The sequence below is a fragment of the Amblyraja radiata genome, chromosome 1 (assembly GCF_010909765.2).
Source record: "Amblyraja radiata isolate CabotCenter1 chromosome 1, sAmbRad1.1.pri, whole genome shotgun sequence".
NCBI classification, from domain to species: Eukaryota; Metazoa; Chordata; class Chondrichthyes; order Rajiformes; family Rajidae; genus Amblyraja; species Amblyraja radiata.
Genome location: NC_045956.1, coordinates 192,205,870 through 192,227,953, shown reverse-complemented (window position 1 = coordinate 192,227,953; position 22,084 = coordinate 192,205,870). Strand labels below are relative to the sequence as shown.

General features: G+C 47.5%; 2 protein-coding genes across 2 annotated transcripts in view; both read right to left on the bottom strand.

The window, feature by feature from the left end:
• LOC116982908 (zinc finger protein 229-like) overlaps window positions 1-22,084 on the bottom strand; it is a 968,520-nt gene that overhangs the window by 372,999 nt on the left and 573,437 nt on the right. The window lies entirely within an intron of this gene.
• LOC116982892 (zinc finger protein 883-like) overlaps window positions 868-22,084 on the bottom strand; it is an 89,418-nt gene continuing 68,201 nt past the window's right edge. Inside the window, exon 4 of the mRNA XM_033036442.1 lies at window positions 868-2,245. Within this exon, the coding sequence (XP_032892333.1) occupies window positions 1,034-2,245 (1,212 nt within the window). The 3' untranslated portion in view covers window positions 868-1,033. The remainder of the gene's footprint in view (window positions 2,246-22,084) is intronic.

The window sequence follows — 22,084 nt, the reverse complement described above, 5'->3', positions numbered from 1 at the left end:
TCGGATGGTCACGTCGCACAGACACATCTGCACTTTAGTCTGTTTTGACTATTTGTAATGTTGTAATGTTCTTTCTACAAACCATATTCTCGGGGTATCTAAATCTAAATTTTATTAGTTACTTAAGTTATGATGTCGGATGGAAGCTGCATACTCAAATCTCGTTGCACTTATGTGCAATGACAGTAAAATATATTATTATTATTATTACAGTTTTGGTCTCCTAATTTGAGGAAGGATATCCTTGTGATTGAGGCAGTGCAGCGTAGATTCACGAGATTGATCCCTGGGATGGCGGGTCTGTCATATGAAGAAAGATTGAAAAGACTAGGCTTGTATTCACTGGAGTTTAGAAGGATGAGGGGGTTCTTATAGAAAAATTTTAAATTATAAAAGGGCTGGACAAGCTAGATGTAGGAAAAATGTTCCCAATGTTGGGCGAGTCTAGAACCAGGGGCCACAATCTAAGATTAAGGGGAGGTCATTTAAGACTGAGGTGAGAAAAAACTTTTTCACCCAGAGAGTTGTGAATTTATGGAATTCCCTGCCACAGAGGGCAGTGGAGGCCAAGTCACTGAATGGATTTAAGAGAGAGTTAGATAGAGCTCCAGGGGCTAGTGGAGTCAAGGGATATGGGGAGAAGGCAGGCACGGGTTATTGATAGAGGACGATCAGCCATGATCACAATGAATGGTGGTGCTGGCTCGAAGGGCCGAATGGCATCCTCCTGCACCTAGTTTCTGTGTTTCCATGGTCAGGTAACATTTGGAGTATTGCATACAGTTCTGGTCACTCCATTACATGACTGATATGGAGGCTTTGGGGGAGGTGCAGAGATGATTAACCAGAATGGTTTAAAAGCAATGAACTGCAGATGCTGGTTTATAAAAAAGGACACAAAATGCTGGAGTAACTCAAGCAGCATCTCTGGAGATAAGGAATGGGTGACTGAAGAAACAACCCTGAAGCGTTACCCATTACTTCCAGCATTTTGTGTTTACCTAAACAATGCCTATCTATCCACGTGGCAGTGTCAGCAGGCTGGAGGGGCAGGTGAAACCCTTGCCTCACTCAGCACACACCAGGGGTCTCTCTCCGGTGCTGGTGCTTCCGCAGCCCCCGTGCGTTCTTGTCGTTGTGGGCACAGCTGCTCGCCGACGTGGGTCCGCCGGTGCTGCCGCAACCCCCGCAAGCTGTCAAACTCCTCACCGCAATACGGGCAATCGTAGGGCTGCCCACTGCTGTGCACGCGCTGGTGAGACATAGCGTGGGAGGCCATGGCAAAGCGCTCTCCACACACTGGGCTGGGGAAGGGGCGGTCGCCAGTGTGCACCCGCTGGTGGGACAGCAGATTCGTAGAGGTGGTGTAGCCCTTGCCGCACTGGGCGCAGGTGAAGGGGCTCTGGCTGGTGTGGGTGCGCTGGTGCTTCAGCAGGTTGTCGGAGCGGGTGAAGCCCTTGCCGCAGTCACTGCAGGTGTAGGGGCGCTCACCGGTGTGGGTGCGCTGGTGCTTCAGCAGGTTGTCGGAGCGGGTGAAGCCCTTGCCGCAGTAGCTGCAGGTGTAGGGGCGATCGCCAGTGTGGGTGCGCTGGTGTTTCAGCAGGTTGTAGGAGCGGGAGAAGCCTTTGCCACAGTCGCTGCAGGTGTAGGGCCGCTCGCCAGTGTGGGTGCGCTGGTGGGACAGCAGGTGACTGGACTGTCTGAAGCCCTTGCCACACTGGGCGCACGTGTAGGGGCGCTTGCCAGTGTGGGTGCGCTGGTGGGACAGCAGGTAACCGGAGTGGCTGAAGCCCTTGCCGCAGTCGCTGCAGGTGTAGGGCCGCTCGCCAGTGTGGGTGCGCTGATGCACCTGCAGATCGCTAGAGCGGGTGAAGCTTTTGCCGCACTGGATACAGGTGAAGGGCCGATCGCCAGTGTGGATGCGCTGGTGCACCAGCAGCCTGGTGGAGCTGGTGAAGTTCTTGCCGCACTGGATGCAGGTGTAGGGCCGCTCGCCGGTGTGGGTGCACTGGTGCTCCAGCAGGTGACTGGAGCGGGTGAAGCCCTTGCCGCACTGGGCGCAGGTGTAGGGGCGCTCCCCGGTGTGGGTGCGCTGGTGCATTCGCAGGGTGAATGACTGGGTGAAACTCTTTCCGCACTCCCAGCAGGTGAAGGGGCGTTCTCCCGTGTGCACCCGCCGGTGGATCTCCAGCCGGCTCGGGCTCTGCCAGGCCTTGCCACACACGTCGCACTCATAACGCTTCTCCTTGTTGTGCCCCGTCATGTGGTCCTCCATCGAAGCTCAGCACCTCGAAGTTCAGCCCGCACACCGAGCAGATGGGGGGGGGGGTTCACCGGCACCCAGGCCGTCCTCAATGGGCGCTCATGTGCCCGTCTCTCCGTCCAAAGCAACGGCTCCTAAACCCTGCAGGAGGTGAACACAGAAGGTCAACAAGCTGGTAAACAGGACATTACCAGCACATATTGGGTGCGTTTATGGCGGAGGAAAGCTTTATATAATTCTGCGTGGCACAGTGGCGCAGCGGTACAGTTGCTGCCACACCGCCAGAGACCCAGGCTCGATCCTGACTATGGGTGCTGTCTGTGCGGAGCTTGTAAGTTCTCCCCTTGACCTGTGTGGGTTTTTACTCCGGTGCTCCGGTTTCCGCCAACATTTCAAAGACGTTCACGGTTGTAGATTAATCGGCCTCAGCAAAATTGTTAAATTGTCCCTAATGTGCGTAGGATAGTGCCAGTGTACGGGGTGATCGCTGGTCGGCGCGGACTCCACGGGCAGAAAGACCTGTTTCCGCGCTGCATCTCTAAACTACATTCATCCAAAGGGTCTGGACCCAAAACATCACTCATTCATTCTCTCCACAGATGCTGCCTGACCCACTGAATTACACCAGCACTTTTTTGTCAGTCTCCCTAATGGTCGAAAGTAGTTTCCGCTTCTTCTATGTTCCGGTGATTATTTTTTTTAATTCAAAACCGGACGCGACTAAAAATAGGTTGCCGTTTCAAAAATCGGTAATTTTTTAGTCAAAGCTGGTTGCGATGCTAGTTGAAGGTGGTTGCCGGAGGTTGCACGTTGTTGCCAGAGGTTGCAGGTAGTGGAAGGTAAGACCTTAGATAGAGCTAGTGGAATCAAGGGATATGGGGAGAAGGCAGGCACGGGTTATTGATCGGGGACAATCAGCCATGATCACAATGAATGGCGGTGCTGGCTCGAAGGGCCGAATGGCCTCCTCCATCACCCATTTTCTGTTTCTATCTATGTTTCCTTCTGTCTCTCTCTCGGTCTGTCTCCCCCTCTCTGTTTCCCTCTCTGTCTCTCGATCTGTCCTCCTCTGTCTCTCTCTCTATATAAACCTATAGAGATAAATCTATCTCTAACTTTGTCTCACTGTCTCTATCACTCTCTCTCACTGTCTCTCTCTTTCTCTCTCTCTCTCTGTCCCTCTCTCTCTGTCTCTCTCTCTCTCTCTGACTCTCTCTCTGTCTCATGGAGTTGTTGATCTGGATAGGCATAGCTTTGTTTGCTTTGAAGCAGCTATAACACTGTCAGAAGTTGTATTTGATTTAGTTTGGTTTTTATAGTATAGGTTATTGATGGGTTTCTTCTCAGGACATGAGCATCATGTGTCCTTTCTTTTTCCCTCTCTCTCAGCCTGTGTCTCACTCTCTCTCTGTCTCTTTCCCTCACTCTGTCTCTCTCTCTCCCTGTGGCCTCCCTGCCACAGAGGGCAGTGGAGGGCAAAACTGGATGGATTTACGAGAGAGTTAGAGTTCTAGCTCAGAACTGCTGTAGGTTTGGGAGCAACAGCAGGAGGAGTTTAGCAAGAGATAAGACTGATTGGCTCTAGCCCGAGTGGGAGGAGAGAAGTGAGTCAGTGCCGGGAAAACAGTTGAAAACTGAGGAATTTGGTTTGTAAATTGGTAAATCAGACAATTTATCAGTCAATTTAAGCAAGACTGCTCTTAGGGAGCGGCAGTGAGTGAGCGGCCGTGTGAGTCTTTGGCTCGAGAGTCTTCGGAGAGGAGACCACGCACTACGCTTGAGAGGTAGAGACGAAAGAAGATGTCAGGCAAGCTGATTCAGTGCGATGCTTGCAGTATATGGGAGGTCAAGGACACCGCTGGTGCCTCTGGCTGCTACAAATGCGAGAAGTGTATCCAGGTAGAGCTCCTGAAGGACCGTGTTGGGGAACTGGAGAAGCAAGTGGATGACCTCCGGTTCGTCCGAGAAACGGAGTCGTTCCTCGACAAGTCCTACTGTAAGATTGTCACACCTAAGGTACTGGAAGAGAGAAGGTGGGAGACAGTGAGAAAGGGAGGGAAGCATGGAATGCCAACGTCCCCGGGTGTTGTACCTCTTGTGAACAGGTTCACCCACTTAGAAGCTGTCGGGACAGAAGACATGTTTACACTGAGCGGCGGACTGGCTTGCGATGCGAATAGGGCTGTTGAGCCAAAACCAAAAAGGCCTAAGGCAGGCAACGCCATTGTAGTGGGAGACTCCATTGTGAGAGGTACGGACAGGGGTTTCTGCGGCAACAGACGGGATGCGAGGATGGTGTGCTGCCTTCCTGGTGCCAGGATCCAGGATGTCACGGACAGAGTGCAGAAAATCCTCAAGGGCGAAGGTGAACATCCGGAAGTGGTAGTGCATGTCGGCACAAACGATGTCGGAAAGAAGGGGATGAATATTCTGCAGCGTGACTTTAGAGACCTCGGAAAAATGCTGAAAAGCAGGACCTCCAGGGTTGTTATCTCCGGTTTGCTTCCAGTTCCTCGTGCTGGCGAGAGCAGGAACAGGGAGATACAGGACCTGAACGTGTGGCTGAGGAACTGGTGCACAGGGCAGGGATTTAGATTCTTAGATCACTGGGATCTGTTTTGGGGTAAGGGGGAACTGTACAAAAGGGACGGATTGCATCTTAACAGGTGTGGGACCAGCATTCCGGCAGGCAGGTTTGCCACTGCTACACGGGTGGTATTAAACTGAATAAGGGGGGTGGGGTGTCGAATGGGATAGTGGAGGATGGAGTTAAAGGGAAAGGGTTTCTTAAATGTGTGAGCATAGAGACAGAGGGGTGTAAAATGAGGGTAGAAGCAATAGGTGGCAAGGTGAAAAGTAAAAGTGGCAGGCCGGCAAATCCAGGGCAAAAATAAAAAAGGCCCACTTTTCAGCATGATAGTATAAGAGGTAAGAGTGTTGTAAAAACAAGCCTGAAGGCTTTGTGTCTCAATGCAATGAGCATTCGTAATAAGGTGGATGAGTTGAATGTGCAGATAGCTATTAATGATTATGATATAGTTGGGATCACGGAGACATGGCTCCAGGGTGACCAAGGCTGGAAGCTGAACATCCAGGGTTATTCAATATTCAGGAGGGATAGACAGAAAGGAAAAGGAGGTGGGGTAGCGTGGCGGGTTAGAGAGGAGATTAACGCAATAGAAAAGAAGGACATTAGCTTGGAGGATGTGGAATTGATATGGGTAGATTTGCGAAACACTAAGGGGCAGCAAACGCTAGTGGGAGTTGTGTACAGGCCACCTAACAGAAGTAGTGGAGTTGCGGATGGCTTCAAACAGGAAATTAGAAATGCGTGCAACAAAGGTAAAACAGTTATAATGGGTGACTTCAATCTACATATAGATGGGTTAAAGGCCGATAAATCCCCAGGGCCAGATAGGCTGCATCCCAGAGTACTTAAGGAAGTGGCTGCAGAAATAGTGGATGTATTAGTGAAATTTTTTTTAAACTCTTTAGATTCTGGAGTAGTTCCTGAGGATTGGAGGGTAGCTAATGTAACCCCACTTTTTAAAAAGGGAGGGAGAGAGAAAAGGGGGAATTACAGACCAGTTAGTCTAACAGCGGTACTGGTGAAAATGCTAGAGTCAGTTATTAAAGATGGGATAGCAGCACATTTGGAAAGTGGTGAAATCATTGGACAAAGTCAGCATGGATTTATGAAAGGTAAATCATGTCTGACGAATCTTATAGAATTTTTCGAGGATGTAACTAGTCGAGTGGATAAGGGAGAACCAGTGGATGTGTTATATCCGGACTTTCAGAAGGCTTTCGACAAGGTCCCACATAAGAGATTAGTATACAAACTTAAAGCACACGGTTTTGGGGGTTCATTATTGATGTGGATAGAGAACTGGCAGGCAGACAGGAAGCAAAGAGTAAACATAGAAACATAGAAATTAGGTGCAGGAGTAGGCCATTCGGCCCTTCGAGCCTGCACCGCCATTCAATATGATCATGGCTGATCATCCAACTCAGTATCCCGTACCTGCCTTCTCGCCATACCCTCTGATCCCCTTAGCCACAAGGGCCACATCTAACTCCCTCTTAAATATAGCCAATGAACTGGCCTCGACTACCCTCTGTGGCAGAGAGTTCCAGAGATTCACCACTCTCTGTGTGAAAAAAGTTCTTCTCATCTCGGTTTTAAAGGATTTCCCCCTTAGCCTTAAGCTGTGACCCCTTGTCCTGGACTTCCCCAACATCGGGAGCAATCTTCCTGCATCTAGCCTGTCCAACCCCTTAAGAATTTTATAAGTTTCTATAAGATCCCCTCTCAATCTCCTAAATTCTAGAGAGTATAAACCAAGTCTATCCAGTCTTTCTTCATAAGACAGTCCTGACATCCCAGGAATCAGTCTGGTGAACCTTCTCTGCACTCCCTCTATGGCAATAATGTCCTTCCTCAGATTTGGAGACCAAAACTGTACGCAATACTCCAGGTGTGGTCTCACCAAGACCCTGTACAACTGCAGTAGAACCTCCCTGCTCCTATACTCAAATCCTTTTGCTATGAAAGCTAACATACCATTCGCTTTCTTCACTGCCTGCTGCACCTGCATGCCTACTTTCAATGACTGGTGTACCATGACACCCAGGTCTCGCTGCATCTCCCCTTTTCCTAGTCGGCCACCATTTAGATAATAGTCTGCTTTCCTGTTTTTGCCACCAAAATGGATAACCTCACATTTATCCACATTATACTGCATCTGCCAAACATTTGCCCACTCACCCAGCCCATCCAAGTCACCTTGCAGTCTCCTAGCATCCTCCTCACAGCTAACACTGCCCCCCAGCTTAGTGTCATCCACAAACTTGGAGATATTGCCTTCAATTCCCTCATCCAGATCATTAATATATATTGTAAATAGCTGGGGTCCCAGCACTGAGCCTTGCGGTACCCCACTAGTCATTGCCCGCCATTATGAAAAGGACCCGTTTACTCCTACTCTTTGCTTCCTGTTTGCCAGCCAGTTCTCTATCCACATCAATACTGAACCCCCAATGCCGTGTGCTTTAAGTTTGTATACTAATCTCTTATGTGGGACCTTGTCGAAAGCCTTCTGGAAGTCCAGATACACCACATCCACTGGTTCTCCCCTATCCACGCTACTAGTTACATCCTCGAAAAATTCTATAAGATTCGTCAGACATGATTTACCTTTCGTAAATCCATGCTGACTTTGTCCAATGATTTCACCACTTTCCAAATGTGCTGCTATCCCATCTTTAATAACTGACTCTAGCAGTTTCCCCACTACCGATGTTAGACTAACTGGTCTGTAATTCCCCGTGTTCTCTCTCCCTCCCTTCTTAAAAAGTGGGGTTACGTTTGCTACCCGCCAATCCTCAGGAACTACTCCAGAATCTAAAGAGTTTTGAAAGATTATTACTAATGCATCCACTATTTCTGGAGCTACTTCCTTAAGTACTCTGGGATGCAGCCTATCTGGCCCTGGGGATTTAACGGAGTAAACGGGTCCTTTTCACAATGGCAGGCAGTGACTAGTGGGGTACCGCAAGGCTCAGTGCTGGGACCCCAGCTATTTACAATATATATTAATGATTTGGATGAGGTAATTGAATGCAACATCTGCAAGTTTGCGGATGACACGAAGCTGGGGGGCAGTGTTATAAATAAATGTGAGGCTATCCACTTTGGTGGCAAAAACAGGAAACTAGACTATTATCTGAGTGGTGGCCGATTAGGAAAAGGGGAGATGCAACGAGACCTGGGTGTCATGGTACACCAGTCATTGAAAGTAGGCATGCAGGTGCAGCAGGCGGTGAAGAAAGCGAATGGTATGTTAGCATTCATAGCAAAAGGATTTGAGAATAGGAGCAGGGTGGTTCTTTTGCAGTTGTGCAGGGTCTTGGTGAGTTTTGGTCTCCTAATCTGAGGAAGGATATTCTTGCCATAGAGGGAGTACAGGGAAGGTTCACCAGACTGATTCCTGGGATCAGGACTTTCATATGAAGAAAGACTGGATAGACTCGGCTTGTACTCGCTAGAATTTGGAAGATTGAAGGGGGATCTTATAGAAACTTACAGAATTCTTAAGGGATTGGACAGGCTAGATGCAGGAAGATTGTTCCCGATGTTGCGGAAGTCCAGAACAAGGGGTCACAGTTTAAGGATAAGGGGGAAATCTTTTAGGACCGAGGAGAAAAACATTTTTCACACAGAGAGTGGTGAATCTCTGGAACTCTCTGCCACAGAAGGTAGTTGAGGCCAGTTCATTGGCTATATTTAAGAGGGAGTTAGATGTGGCCTTGTGGCTAAAGGGATCAGGGGGTATGGAGAAGGCAGGTACAGGATACTGAGTTGGATGATCAGCCATGATTATATTGAATAGCGGTGCAGGCTCGAAGGGCCGAATGGCCTACTCCTGCACCTATTGTCTATCTGTCTCTCTCTGTCTGTATCTCTGTCTGTCTGTCTCTTGCTCTCCCTCTATCTCTGTCTCTCGCTCTCTGACTCCCTCTCTCTTTCCACTGTCTCTCTCTCTGACCCCCTCTCTGCCTCTCTCTCTCTCTCTCTCTCTCCTGTGTCACTCTCTCTGGGTCACTCTCTCTGTGTCACTGTCTCTCTCGCACTCCCTCTGTCTCTCGCCCTCCCTCTCTCACTCCCTCTGTCTCTCGCCCTCCCTCTCTCTCTCCCTCTCTCTCTCCCTCTCTCTCTCCCTCTCTCTCCCACTCTCTCTCCCTCTCTCTCCCACTCTCTCTCCCTCTCTCTCTCTCCCTCTCTCTCTCCATCTCTCTCTCCATCTCTCTCTCCATCTCTGTCTCCCTCTCTCTGTTCGCCACTCGCCGTCTCTCTCCATCTATCTTTGTCTCTCTCTGTCTCCCTCTCTGTCCGCCACTCTCCGTCTCTCTCTCTCTACCTATCTTTGTCTCTCTCTTCTTTCTCTTTCTCTCTCTGTCTGTACCTCTCTCTACCTCTCTGTGTCTCTCTCCCTCTGTGCCTGTCTCTCCCCCTTTGTCTCCCTCTCCCTCTTTCTGCCTCTCTCTCTGTCTCTCATTCTTTCATTCTCTCTCTCTCTCTCTCTGTCTCTGTCTGTCTCTGTCTGTCTCTCTCTTTGACTCTCTCTCAGTCTCTCCCTCTGTCTATCGCCCTCTATGTCTCTCTCGGTCCCTCCGTCTCTCTCTTTGGCGTTCTCCCTGTTTCTCTCTGTCTCGATCTTTCTCTCGGTCTCACTCTCTCGGTCTCACTCTCTCGGTCTCACTCTCTCGGTCTCTCTCTCTCCCTGTCTCTCTCTCTCCCTGTCTCTCTCTCTCCCTGTCTCTCTCTCTCCCTGTCTCTCTCTCCCTGTCTCTCTCTCCCTGTCTCTCTCTCCCTGTCTCTCTCTCCGTGTCTCTCTCTCTCTCTGTGTCTCTATCTGTGTCTCTCTCTCTGTCTCTCTCTCTGTGTCTCTCTCTCACTGCCTCTGTGTCTGCCTCTTTCTCTCTCTCACTCTGTGTCTGCCTCTCTCGCTCTGTCTCCGTCTCTCACTCTCTTAGTCTCTCCCCATCTCATCTCCCTCTCTTGCTGTCCGATTCGTTGTCTCTCTCTCTCTCCCTGACTCTCTCCCTCTCTGTCCGTCACTCTCTATATATATATATCTGTCTCTCACTCTCACTCTCTCACTGTCTCTCTTTCTCTCTCCCTGTCTCTCTCTCTCTCTCTCTCTGTCTCTCTCTCTGTCTCTCTCTCTCTCTGCCTTTGTGTTTGCCTCTTTCTCTCTCTCTGTCCCTCTCTCTCTCTCTCTGTCTCTCACTCTCACTGTCTCTCCCCATCTCCTCTCTCTCTCTGTCTGTCTCTCTCTCATTCTCTCGTTGTCTCTCTCTCCCTGATTCTCTCTTCCTCTGTCTCTCTGTCCGTCTCTCGCTATATATATCTGTCTCTCACTCTATCTCACTGTCTCTGTCTCTCTCTCTATCTCTCTTGCTCTCTCTGCCTCTCACTCAATTCAATTTTCAATTTCAATTTCAATTCAATTGCAATTTAAAATCTTTATTGGCATGATAAAAAAAACATTGTTATATTGCCAAAGTATAAAACATGACATACATATTTAAAATGCATAAGTATAACTACAAGTATACAGTGCATGGATAGATATGTCCCTGTACATAAACTCGCAATAGGCCTATAGCCCTTTATTGATTGCTACACGTTCTTGCAGCTGTAAGCAGTACAACACAACAGCAAGTTTAGCAATTCAATATTAATTTCTTAGTGTTAGTTAATGTCGATTAGTGTGTGCGTACATATGTGCATGTTGGTCATTCACCGTCTCTCAGGTTATGGCATGCTGTTACGTATTGTGCACCAAGATGTGCTGTATTTCCTTCGCCAAGGATTATTCTTAGTTTTGATGTATCATCTAGTTCTTTAAAGTCAGGGGTTGCCACACTGAGTTTGTCAAAGTATGCTTTCCTTGTTTTGTCAAATTTTTTGCACTATCTGTCTCACTCTTTCTGTCTCTCTCTCTCTCACTCTCTCTTTCTCTGTCCCCCTCTCTGTCTCTTTCTATCTCTCTCCCACTCTCTATCTGTCTCTCTCACTGTCTCTCTCTCTATCTCTGTTTCTCTCTGACTCTCTCTCTGTCTCTCACTCTCTGTCTCTCACCCTCTCTGTCACCCTCTCTGTCCCCTTCTCTGTCTCTTTCTATCTCTCTCACTCTCTCTCTCTATCTCTCTCTCTCTGTGTCTCTCCCATCTCTCTGTCTCTCTATTTGTCTCTTTGTCTCTCTCTCTCTCTCTCTGTCTGAACAAAGGGAACTATGAAGGCATGAAAGGGGAGCTGGCCAAGGTAGACGGGAAAGGGATCCTAGCAGGAATGACGGTGGAACAGCAATGGCAGGAATTTCTGGGCATAATCCGGAAGATGCAGGATCATTTCATTCCAAAAAGGAAGAAAGATTTTATGGGGAGTAGGAGGCAACCGTGGCTGACAATAGAAGTTAGGGATAGAATAAAACTAAAAGAAAAGATGTATAACACAGCAAAGAGTAGCCGGACGCCAGAGGTTGGGAAACATTCATAGGACAACAGAAGGAAACAAATCGGGCAATACGGGCTGAAAAGATGAAGTACGAGGGGAAGCTGGCCAGGAATATAAAGAAGGACAGTAAAAGCTTCTTTAGATATGTTAAGTGAAAATTAGTATCAAAGTCAAATGTGAGTCCCTTGAAGGCAGACACAAAGCTGGGTGGCAGTGTGAACAGTGAAGAGGGTGTTAGGAGGTTGCAGGGTGACCTGGACAGGTTGAGTGAGTGACAATAGTCAATAGAGAATAGGTGTAGGAGTAGGCCATTCGGCCCTTCGAGCCAGCACCTCCATTCAATGTGATCATGGCTGATCATCCCCAATTAGTACCCCATTCCTGCCTTTTCCCCATATCCCCTGACTCCGCTATCTTTAAGAGCCCTATCCAGCTCTCTTGAAAGCGTCCAGAGAACCTGCCTCCACCGCCCTCTGAGGCTGAGAATTCCACAGACTCACAACTCTCTGTGAGAAAAAGTGTTTCCTCGTCTCCGTTCTAAATCGCCGTTCTTATTCTTAAACCGTGGCCCCTGGTTCTGGGCTCCCCCAACATCGGGAACATGTTTCCTGCCTCCAGTGTGTCCAAACCCTTAACAATCTTATATGTTTCAATGAGATACCCTCTCATCCTTCTAAATTCCAGAGTGTACAAGCCCAGCTGTTTCATTCTCTCAGCATATGACAGCCCCGCCATCACGGGAATTAACCTTGTAAACCTACGCTGCACTCCCTCAATAGCAAGAATGTCCTTCCTCAAATTAGGGGACCAAAACTGCACACAATACTCCAGGTGTGGTCTCACTAGGGCTCTGTACAACTGCAGAAGGACCTCTTTGCTCCTATATTCGATTTCTCTTGTTATAAAGGCCAACATGTCATTCGCTTTCTTCACTGCCTGCTGTACCTGCATGCTTACTTTCATAGACTGATGAAAAAGGACCCCCAGATCCTGTTGTACTTCCCCTTTTCCCAACTTCACGCCATTTAGATAGTAATCTGCCTTTCTGTTTTTGCTACCAAAGTGCATAACCTCACATTTCTCCACATTAAACGTCATCTGCCATGCATCCGCCCACTCCCCCAACCTGTTCAAGTCACCCTACATCACCGTCACCAGCCCCTCCCACATCACCATCACCAGCCCCTCCCACGTCACCAGCCCTTCGCACGTCAACAGCCCCTCACACGTCACCAGCCCCTCCCACATCTCCGTCACCAGCCCCTCCCACATCACCGTCACCAGCCCCTCCCACATCACCAGCCCCTCCCACATCACCAGCCCTTCGCACGTCACCAGCCCCCCCACGTCACCAGCCACTCCCACATCACCAGCCCTTCCCACGTCACCAGCCCCTCCCACATCACCAGCCCTCCTACGTCACTAGCCCCACCCACATCACCAGCCCTCCTACGTCACTAGCCCCTCCCATGTCACTAGCCCCTCCCACACCCACACAATGCACCCCGCCTGCCAACACCTTTTTGCCTGACAGGAATTTCACTGAATATATCACCCTCAGGCTTCGGGTATGGTGGAAAGAGCTAACGGAGCCCTCAAGAATAAGGTTACAAAGTTAATGTGAGAAATGGGACAGATTTGTATTAAGGTATTACCTTTAGCCTTGTTTGAGATGCGAATAACTCCCCACAATGCTACAAAACTATCACCAGCAGAAATTGTCTATGGTAGACTCCTTGGGGAGCTAGTAGACCCCATGAAGGCACATTAGACTTACATGCATTGAATGATGAGATAATAACCTATGTGCAGCAACTGACCGCATATTAAGCGCACTTTACTAATCGCAAAGTGCCTGGCAGGCCAAGGAATACCTCCACAGTTGATGACAGAAGAATTCTCACTATCATAAAGAAAAATCCCCAAACACTTGTGCGCCAGATCAGAAACACTCTTCAGGAGTCAGGTATGGATTTGTCAATGACCACATTCTGCAGAAGACTTCGTGAACAGAAATACAGAGGCTACACTGCAAGTGCAAACCACTACAGCAAGACAATGATCCCAAACATACTGCTAAAGCAACAAATGAGTTTTTCAAAGCTAAAAAATTGTAAATTCTTGAGTGGCCAAGTCAATCACCGATCTGAACCCAATTGAGCATGCTTTTTATATGCTGAAGAGAAAACTGAAGGGGACTAGCCCCCAAAACAAGCATAACTAAAGATGGCAGCAATACAGGCCTGGCAGAGCATCACCAGAGAAGACACCCAGCAACTCAACTGCTGATGTCCATGAATCGCAGACTTCAAGCAATGCAAAGTATATGCAACAAAATACTAAATATGACAACTTTCATTGACGTGACATTGCTGTGTCCCTAACATTATGGTGTCCTGAAATGGGGGGACTACATATAAACACTGGGGGATGGAAGACAGTGAGTCTGGATTAATCCTGTCGCTTTTCGCCATTGAGAAGAAGACAGAGGAATGACGAATTAGTATCGGCTTCTCGTCCTACAGCCTCCCGTCCGGGTACCATCTGTTTGGCTACATAATAAGCTGATCTGTTTCCCTTTGATAATTCATCATCCGATGATGTGTGAGCCTCATATTTAATAACTGCAATTTACTGTGGCAATTGGATAGCATCCAATAAATTTAAGGCCAGTTTATCATGCATAATAGTCTTTCCTGATGATGTGATGAATCCTCTATTTTTCCATAACTGCCCAAGGTCATGTACAACCCCAAATGCATAGTGAGAATCGGTGTAGATATTAGCACTTTTATCTTTTGCCAATATGCAGGCACGAGTCAGCGCATACAGCTCAGCTGCCTGGTATGGTAAAGCGTACACCTCAAACACTTGGTGTGGTGTGCCCACTACATATCCTGCTAATAATCTGTCATCGCTAGGTCGGTGTGAAGAGCCAGTGATAAATAGGACCAGGTCAGGATTATCAATCGGATAACTCTGCAAGTCCAGCCGGGGAGTGGCAGCGGTTTCTACAAGCAATAGACAATCATGGTCACAATCTTCTTCTGGCAGTGGTACAAAGGTAGCTGTGCTTATAGCAGGTGATCGTTGATAAGTATAGTTCAGATGTGACAAAAGGATAACTTTATATCCTGTTCTTCTAGTGGCTGTGAAATGATGTGTCGCTGCTGAGTTCAATAATAACATCACGGCATGAGGAACACTCACTACACACGGGTGATCAAGAACGATGGGGATTGATCTTTCTATCATTGTAGCCGTCACCGCTACAGCTAGCAAGCAGGCTGGCATGCCACTTACTACAGCTGGTAAAGCCACGGAATAATAGGCTCCCGGTCTTTTTCCGCCTCCATGTTCTTGAGCCAAGACCCCAGTTGCAAACCCTTTTGATTATTTTACATAGAGTTGAAAGGGATTTTTATAATTTGGCAATCCCAGCACCAGAGCAGTAACCATAGTGTTCTTTAGATTTCTAAACACCTGGTCTCTTTCTGCAGCCCATTCTATGCTGAAGGACTCAGTCTGCAAGGTAGCTGAACACAATGCTGCATTTAGATCCCTGTAGTCATGGATCCATTGTCTGCAGTAACCCACCATGCCTAAGATGGAGAGAATGTCCTTCTTTGTCTTTGGGACATGGACGTTCACCATTGCTTTTACTCTTTCTCTTCCCAGTCTCCTTCTGCCTTCCTGCAGCTGTAATCCCAGAGACTGTACACTAGGCTGGTAGAACTGTAATTTTCCCTGGGATAGTTTATGCCCTCTTCCTGCCAAATGTTGAAGCAATTTATTGAAGTCTTCTTTATAATCAGGACCAGTCAGAGGCTACCAAAAGCTCATCAACATACTGGATCAAAGTAGACCTCTCTCATAATTGACATTCCGTCAGATCATTTTTCACTGCTGCTGCTGCATATACGTCCGGGCTTTCAGTATACCCCTGAGGAAGCCTAATCCAGATGCATTGTTGATTGTTATAGGTAAAAGCAAGCAGCAACTGGTTGTTTTTATGCAGGAGTATTGAGAAAAAGGCCGAACATAGGTCAATTAGTGCTCCCGTGGATTTTGAAGCAACAGCAACAAAGAGAAGCAGGAGAAAGCGCTGATAGGCTCCAGCCCGAGTGGGAGGAGAGTTAGAAGTGAGTCGAAGTGAGTTAGAAGAGGGCGAAAACAGTTGAAAACGGAGGTATTTGATTTGTAAATTGGTATATTAGGCAATTTATCAGTCAAAATAAGCAAGACGGCTCTTGGGGAGCGGCAGTGAGGGAGCAGCCTTGTGAGGGAAATGCCCTGTGAGAAAAGTGCGAGTCTTTGGCTCGAGAGTCTTCGGCAAGGAGGCTGAGGAGAAGAGGCTATGCAAAATGCTGGAGAGGGAGAGACGAAAGAAGGAGATGTCAGGCAAGCTCAGGAACCGTTGCAGGGGGAGGAGCGGCGTCCAGGCGGTGAGTACAAAACCCAATCGCGGGACTTTGCTTTACAGAGGCCCAGGAACCGTTGGTGCGGGAAGAACCCAAATCTGTAACGTTCCATTCACAGTTAACAGTTCAAAACAAGTGGGCTTGAGGAAGCCGCTGATTGGTGGAAGCAGACTAGAGGAAGCAGTTGTTTGGGAGTCAGATCCCTGCTGATTTCTTCCAGCACTTTGTATTGTATCCTGGGTAAGGGGGGAGAATGAGGGCCAGGGCAGTTTACTGTTCTGGATGTCAGATGTGGGAGGTCAAGGAATCTGATAGCCCTCTAGACGTCCATTTCTGCGCCAGGTGCATCGAGATGGGGCTCCTAAGGGACCGTATTAGGAACCTGGAGCAACAGCTCGATGACCTCCGTCTGGTCAGGGAGAGCGAGGAGGTCATAGAGAGGAGTTACAGAGAGGTGGTCACTCCAAGACCACAGGAGGCAGACGAGTGGGTCACGGTTAGGAGAGGCAAGGGGCAGAGGCAGGGACTAGAGAGTACCCCGGTGGCTGTACACCTTGACAATAAGTACTCATGTTTTGAGTACTGTTGGGGGGGACAGCCTACCTGGCGGTAGTGACAGCGGCCGGGCCTCCGGCACGGAGACCGGCCCTGTTGCTCAGAAGGGTAGGGAAAAGAAGAGGAGGGCAATAGTAATAGGGGACTCTATAGTTAGGGGGTCAGATAGGCGATTCTGTGGACGCAGTCAGGCGACTCGGATGGTAGTTTGCCTCCCTGGTGCCAGGGGCTGGGAAAAGTCTGAACTTGTCCAAGATATCCTGAAATGGGAGGGAGAGGAGCCCGAGGTTGTGGTACATATAGGTACCAATGACATAGGTAGAAAAAGAGAAGAGGTCCTGAAAGGAGAATTTAGGGAGTTCGGAGGAGAGTTATGGAAAAGGACCGCAAAGGTAACCATCTCAGGATTACTACCTGTGCAACGCGACAGTGAGAGTAGGAATGCAGCAAGGTGGTGGATAAATGCATGGCTAAAGGACTGGTGCATTGGGCAGGGAGTCAAGTTTCTGGATCATTGGGACCTCTTTTGGGGAAGGTGTGACCTGTACAAAAGGACAGGTTGCACTTGAACCCGAGGGGCACCAATATCCTGGCGGGGAGATTTGCAAAGGCTACTGGTGAGACTTTAAACTAGAACGGTTGGGGGGAGGGACTCAAATAGAGAAAGCTTGTAGACATTGTGTGAGGCAGGAGGCAGAGAAGGGAAACACTCAGACCCAACATGTAGGGGGGAAAGAAGAAAAAGATAATAAACAGAGAATAAGAGGTGGTGGGGTTCTTAAATGTGTGAGCAGAGAGACAGAGGGGTGTAAAATGAGGGTAGAAGCAATAGGTAGCAAGGTGAAACGTAAAAGTGGTAGGCAGACAAATCCAGGGCAAAAATAAAAAAGGGCCACTTTTCAACATAATTGTATAAGGGGTAAGAGCGTTGTAAAAACAAGCCTGAAGCCGTTGCGTCTCAATGCAAGGACCATTCGTAATACGGTGGATGAGTTGAATGTGCAGATAGCTATTAATGACTATGATATAGTTGGGATCACGGAGACAAGGCTCCAGGGTGACCAAGGCTGGGATATTCAGGGATATTCAAATATTCAGGAAGGATAGACAGAAAGGAAAAGGAGGTGGGGTAGCGTTACTGGTTAGAGAGGATATTAACGCAATTGAAAGGAAGGACATTAGCTTGGAGGATGTGGAATAAATATGGGTAGAGCTGCGAAACACTAAGGGGCAGAAAACACTAGTGGGAGTTGTGGACAGGCCACCTAACAGTAGAAGTGGAGTTGGGGATGGCATCAAACAGGAAATTAGAAATGCGTGCAACAAAGGTAAAACCGTTATAATGGGTGACTTCAATCTACATATAGATTGGGTGAATCAAATTGGCAGGGGTGCTGAGGAAGAGGATTTCTTGGAAAGTATGCGGGATAGTTTTCGAAACCAACATGTAGAGGAACCAACGAGAGAGCAGGCTATTCTAGACTGGGTATTGAGTAATGAGGAAGGGTTAGTTAGCAGTCTTGTTTTGCGCGGCCCCTTGGGCAAGATTGACCATAATATGGTTGAGTTCTTCATTAGGATAGAGAGTGACATAATTAATTCAGAAACAAGGTTTCTGAACTTAAAGAAAGGTAACTTTGAGGGTATGAGACGTGAATTGGCCAAGATAGACTGGCAATTGATTCTTAAAGGGTTGATGGTGGATATGCAATAGAAGGCATTTAAAGGCTGCATGGATGAACTACAACAATTGTTCATCCCAGTTTGGCAAAATAATAAATCAGGGAAGGTAGTGCATCCGTGGATAACAAGGGAAATCAGGGATAGTATCAAAACAAAAGATGGAGCATATAAATTAGACAGAAAAAGCAGCCTACCAGAGGACTGGGAGAAATTCAGTCCAGCAGAGGAGGACAAAGGGCTTAATTAGGAAAGGGAAAATAGATTATGAAAGAAAACTGGCATGGAACATAAAAACTGACTGCAAAAGTTTTTATAGATATGTCAAGAGAAAAAGATTAGTTAAAACAAATGTAGGTCCCTTGCAGTCAGAAACAGGTGAATTGATCATGGTGAACAAGGACATGGCAGACCAATTGAATAACTACTTTGGTTCTGTCGTCACTAAGGAAGACTTAAATAATCTGCCGAAAATAGCAGGGGACCGGGGGTCAAATGAGATGGAGGAACTGAGCGAAATCCAGGTTAGCCGGGAAGTGGTGTTAGGTAAATTGAATGGATTAAAGGCCGATAAAACCCCAGGGCCAGATAGGCTGCATCCCAGAGTACTTAAGGAAGTGGCCCCAGAAATAGTGGATGCATTAGTGATAATTTTCAAAACTCTTTAGATTCTGGAGTAGTTCCTGAGGATTGCAGGGTAGCTAATGTAACCCCACTAATGTAACGGGGAATTACAGACCAGTTAGTCTAACATCGGTAGTGGGGAAACTGCTGGAGTCAGTTATTAAAGATGGGATAGCAGCACATTTGGAAAGTGGTGAAATTATTGGACAAAGTCAGCATGGATTTATGAAAGGTAAATCATGTCTTGACGAATCGTATAGACTTTTATGAGGATATAACTAGTAGTGTGGATAAGGGAGAACCAGTGGATGTGTTATATCTAGACTTTCAGAAGGCTTTCAACAAGGTCCCACATAAGAGATTAGTATACAAGCTTAAAGCACACGGTATTGGGGGTTCAGTATTGATGTGGATAGAGAACTGGCTGGCAGACAGGATGCAAAGTGTAGGAGTAAACGGTCCTTTTCAGAATGGCAGGCAGTGACTAGTGGGGTACCGCAAGGCTCAGTGCTGGGACCCCAGATATTTACAATATATATTAATGATCTGGACGAGGGAATTGAATGCAACATCTCCAGGTTTGCGGATGACACGAAGCTGGGGGGCAGTGTTAGCTGTGAGGAGGATACTAGGAGGCTGCAAGGTGACTTGGATAGGCTGGATGAGTGGGCAAATGCATGGCAGATGCAGTATAATGTGGATAAATTTGAGGTTATCCACTTTGGTGGCAAAAACAGGAAAGTAGACTAGTATCGGAATGGTGGCCGATTAGGAAAAGGGGAGATGCAACGAGACCTGGGTGTCATGGTACACCAGTCATTGAAAGTAGGCATGCAGGTGCAGCAGGAAGTGAAGAAAGCGAATGGTATGTTAGCATTCATAGCAAAAGGATTTGAGTATAGGAGCAGGGAGGTTCTACTGCAGTTGTACAGGGTCTTGGTGAGACCACACCTGGAGTATTGCGTACAGTTTTGGTCTCCTAATCTGAGGAAGGACATTCTTGCCATAGAGGGAGTACAGAGAAGGTTCACCAGACTGATTCCTGGGATGTCAGGACTTTCATATGAAGAAAGACTGGATAGACTCGGCTTGTACTCGCTAGAATTTAGAAGATTGAGGGGGGATCTTATAGAAACTTACAAAATTCTTAAGCGGTTGGACAGGCTAGATGCAGGAAGATTGTTCCCGATGTTGGGGAAGTCCAGAACAAGGGGTAACAGTGTAAGGATAAAGGGGAAATCATTTAGGACTGAGATGACAAAAAACATTTTTTACACAGAGAGTGGTGAATCTCTAGAATTCTCTGCCATAGAATGTAGTTGAGGCCTGTTCATTGGCTATATTTAAGAGGGAGTTAGATGTGGCCTTTGTGGCTAAAGGGATCAGAGGGAATGGAGAGAAGGCAGGTACAGGATACTGAGTTGGATGATCAGCCATGATCATATTGAATGGCGGTTCAGGCTCGAAGGGCCGAATGGCCTACTCCTTCACCTATTTTCTATATTTCTATGTTTCTAAGCTGATTCAGTGTGATGCTTTCAGTATGTGGGAAGTCAAGGACACTGCTGGTGCCTCTGGCTGCTACAAATGTGAGAGTTGCATCCAGGTACAGCTCCTGAACGACCGTGTTGGGGAATTGGAGAAGCAAGTGGATGACCTCAGGTTGGTCCGAGAAACTGAGTCGTTCCTCGACATGTCCTACAGTAAGATTGTTACACCTATGGTACTGGAAGAGAGAAGGTGGGTGACGGTGAATAAGGGAGAGAAACATGGAATGCAAAGGTCCCCGGGTGTTGTACCTTGTGAACAGGTTCACCCACTTAGAAGCTGTCGGGACAGAAGACGTTATCACACTGAGCGGCGGACTGGCTTGCGATAGTTAATGACCCCAGAATTAACGGGAAAGGCTCACAAAGGAATAGGAGAGTATGGCCAAGTGTAATAGGGATCGAAGTGAAAGGTGAGATGTGTAAGGAATTAAAAGTACTGTATTTCAATGCGCGAAGTAGAAGAAGAAAAGTAGATGAGCTTGAGGCCCAGTTAGAAGTTTGCAGATATGACATTGTGGGGATTACTGAGACGTGGCTGCAGGAGGATCGGGAATGGGAACTTAATATTCAGGGTTATACATCCTCAAGAAAGGACAGGCAGATGGGCAGAGGGGCGGGGTAGCTCTGCTGGTGAGGGATGGAATTCAGTCCCTTGTGAGGGAAGTCATAGGGACTGATGAGGTAGAGTCACTGTGGATTGAGTTGAGGAACAGTAAAGGCAAGAAGACACTAATTGGTGTTATTTACAGACCCCCAAATAGTAGCCATGATGTAGGGTGTAAGTTGCAGCGGGAGTTGAAACTGGCATGTAACAAAGGTAATGCCACTATGGTGATGGGGGATTTCAATATGCAGGTAGACTGGGAAAATCAGGTTGGTTCAGGACCCCAAGAAACAGAGTTTGTAGAATGCCTCCGAGATGGATTCTTAGAGCAACTTGTAATGGAGCCGACCAGAGAAAAGGCAATTCTGGATTTAGTGTTGTCCAATGAACCAGATATGATAAGAGAACTCGAGGTAATGGAACCGCTTGGCAGTAGTGATCATAATATGATTAGTTTTAATCAGCAATTTGAGAAGTAGATGGTTAAATCGGAAGTGTCAGTGATGCAGTTGAACAAAGGGGACTATGAAGGCATGAAAGGGGAGCTGGCCAAGACTGGAAAGGGACCCTAGCAGGAATGACGGTGGAACAGCAATGGCAGGAATTTCTGGGCATAATCCAGAAGACGCAGGATCATTCATTCCAAAAAGGAAGAAAGATTCTAAGGGGAGTAGGAGGCAACCGTGGCTGACAAGAGAAGTTAGGGATAGAATAAAACTAAAAGAAAAGATGTATAACACAGCAAAGAGTAGCCGGAAACCAGAGGATTGGGAAACTTTCATAGGACAACAGAAGGAAACAAAACGGCCAATACAGGCTGAAAAGTTGAAGTACGAGGGGAAGCTGGCCAGAAATATAAAGAAGGACAGTAAAAGCTTCTTTAGATATGTTAAGGGAAAACGAGTAGCAAAGTCAAGTGTGGGTCCCTTGAAGGCAGACACGCGTGAAATTATTATGGGCAACAAGGAAATGGCAGAAGGTACTTCGGATCTGTCTCCACTAAGAAAGACACATACAATCTCCCAGATGTACTGGAGGACAGAGGATCAAAGGGGGTAGAGGAACTGAAATTGTTTTTCATTAGGCGAGAAATAGTATTGGGTAGACTAATGGGACTGAAGGGGTTGGACAGGCTAGATGCAGGAAGATTGCTCCCGATGTTGGGGAAGTCCAGGACAAGGGGTCACAGCTTAAGGATAAGGGGGAAATCCTTTAAAACCGAGATGAGAAGAACTTTTTTCACACAGAGAGTGGTGAATCTCTGGAACTCCCTGCCACAGAGGGTAGTCGAGGCCAGTTCATTGGCTATATTTAAGAGGGAGTTAGATGTGGCCCTTGTGGCTAAGGGGATCAGAGGGTATGGAG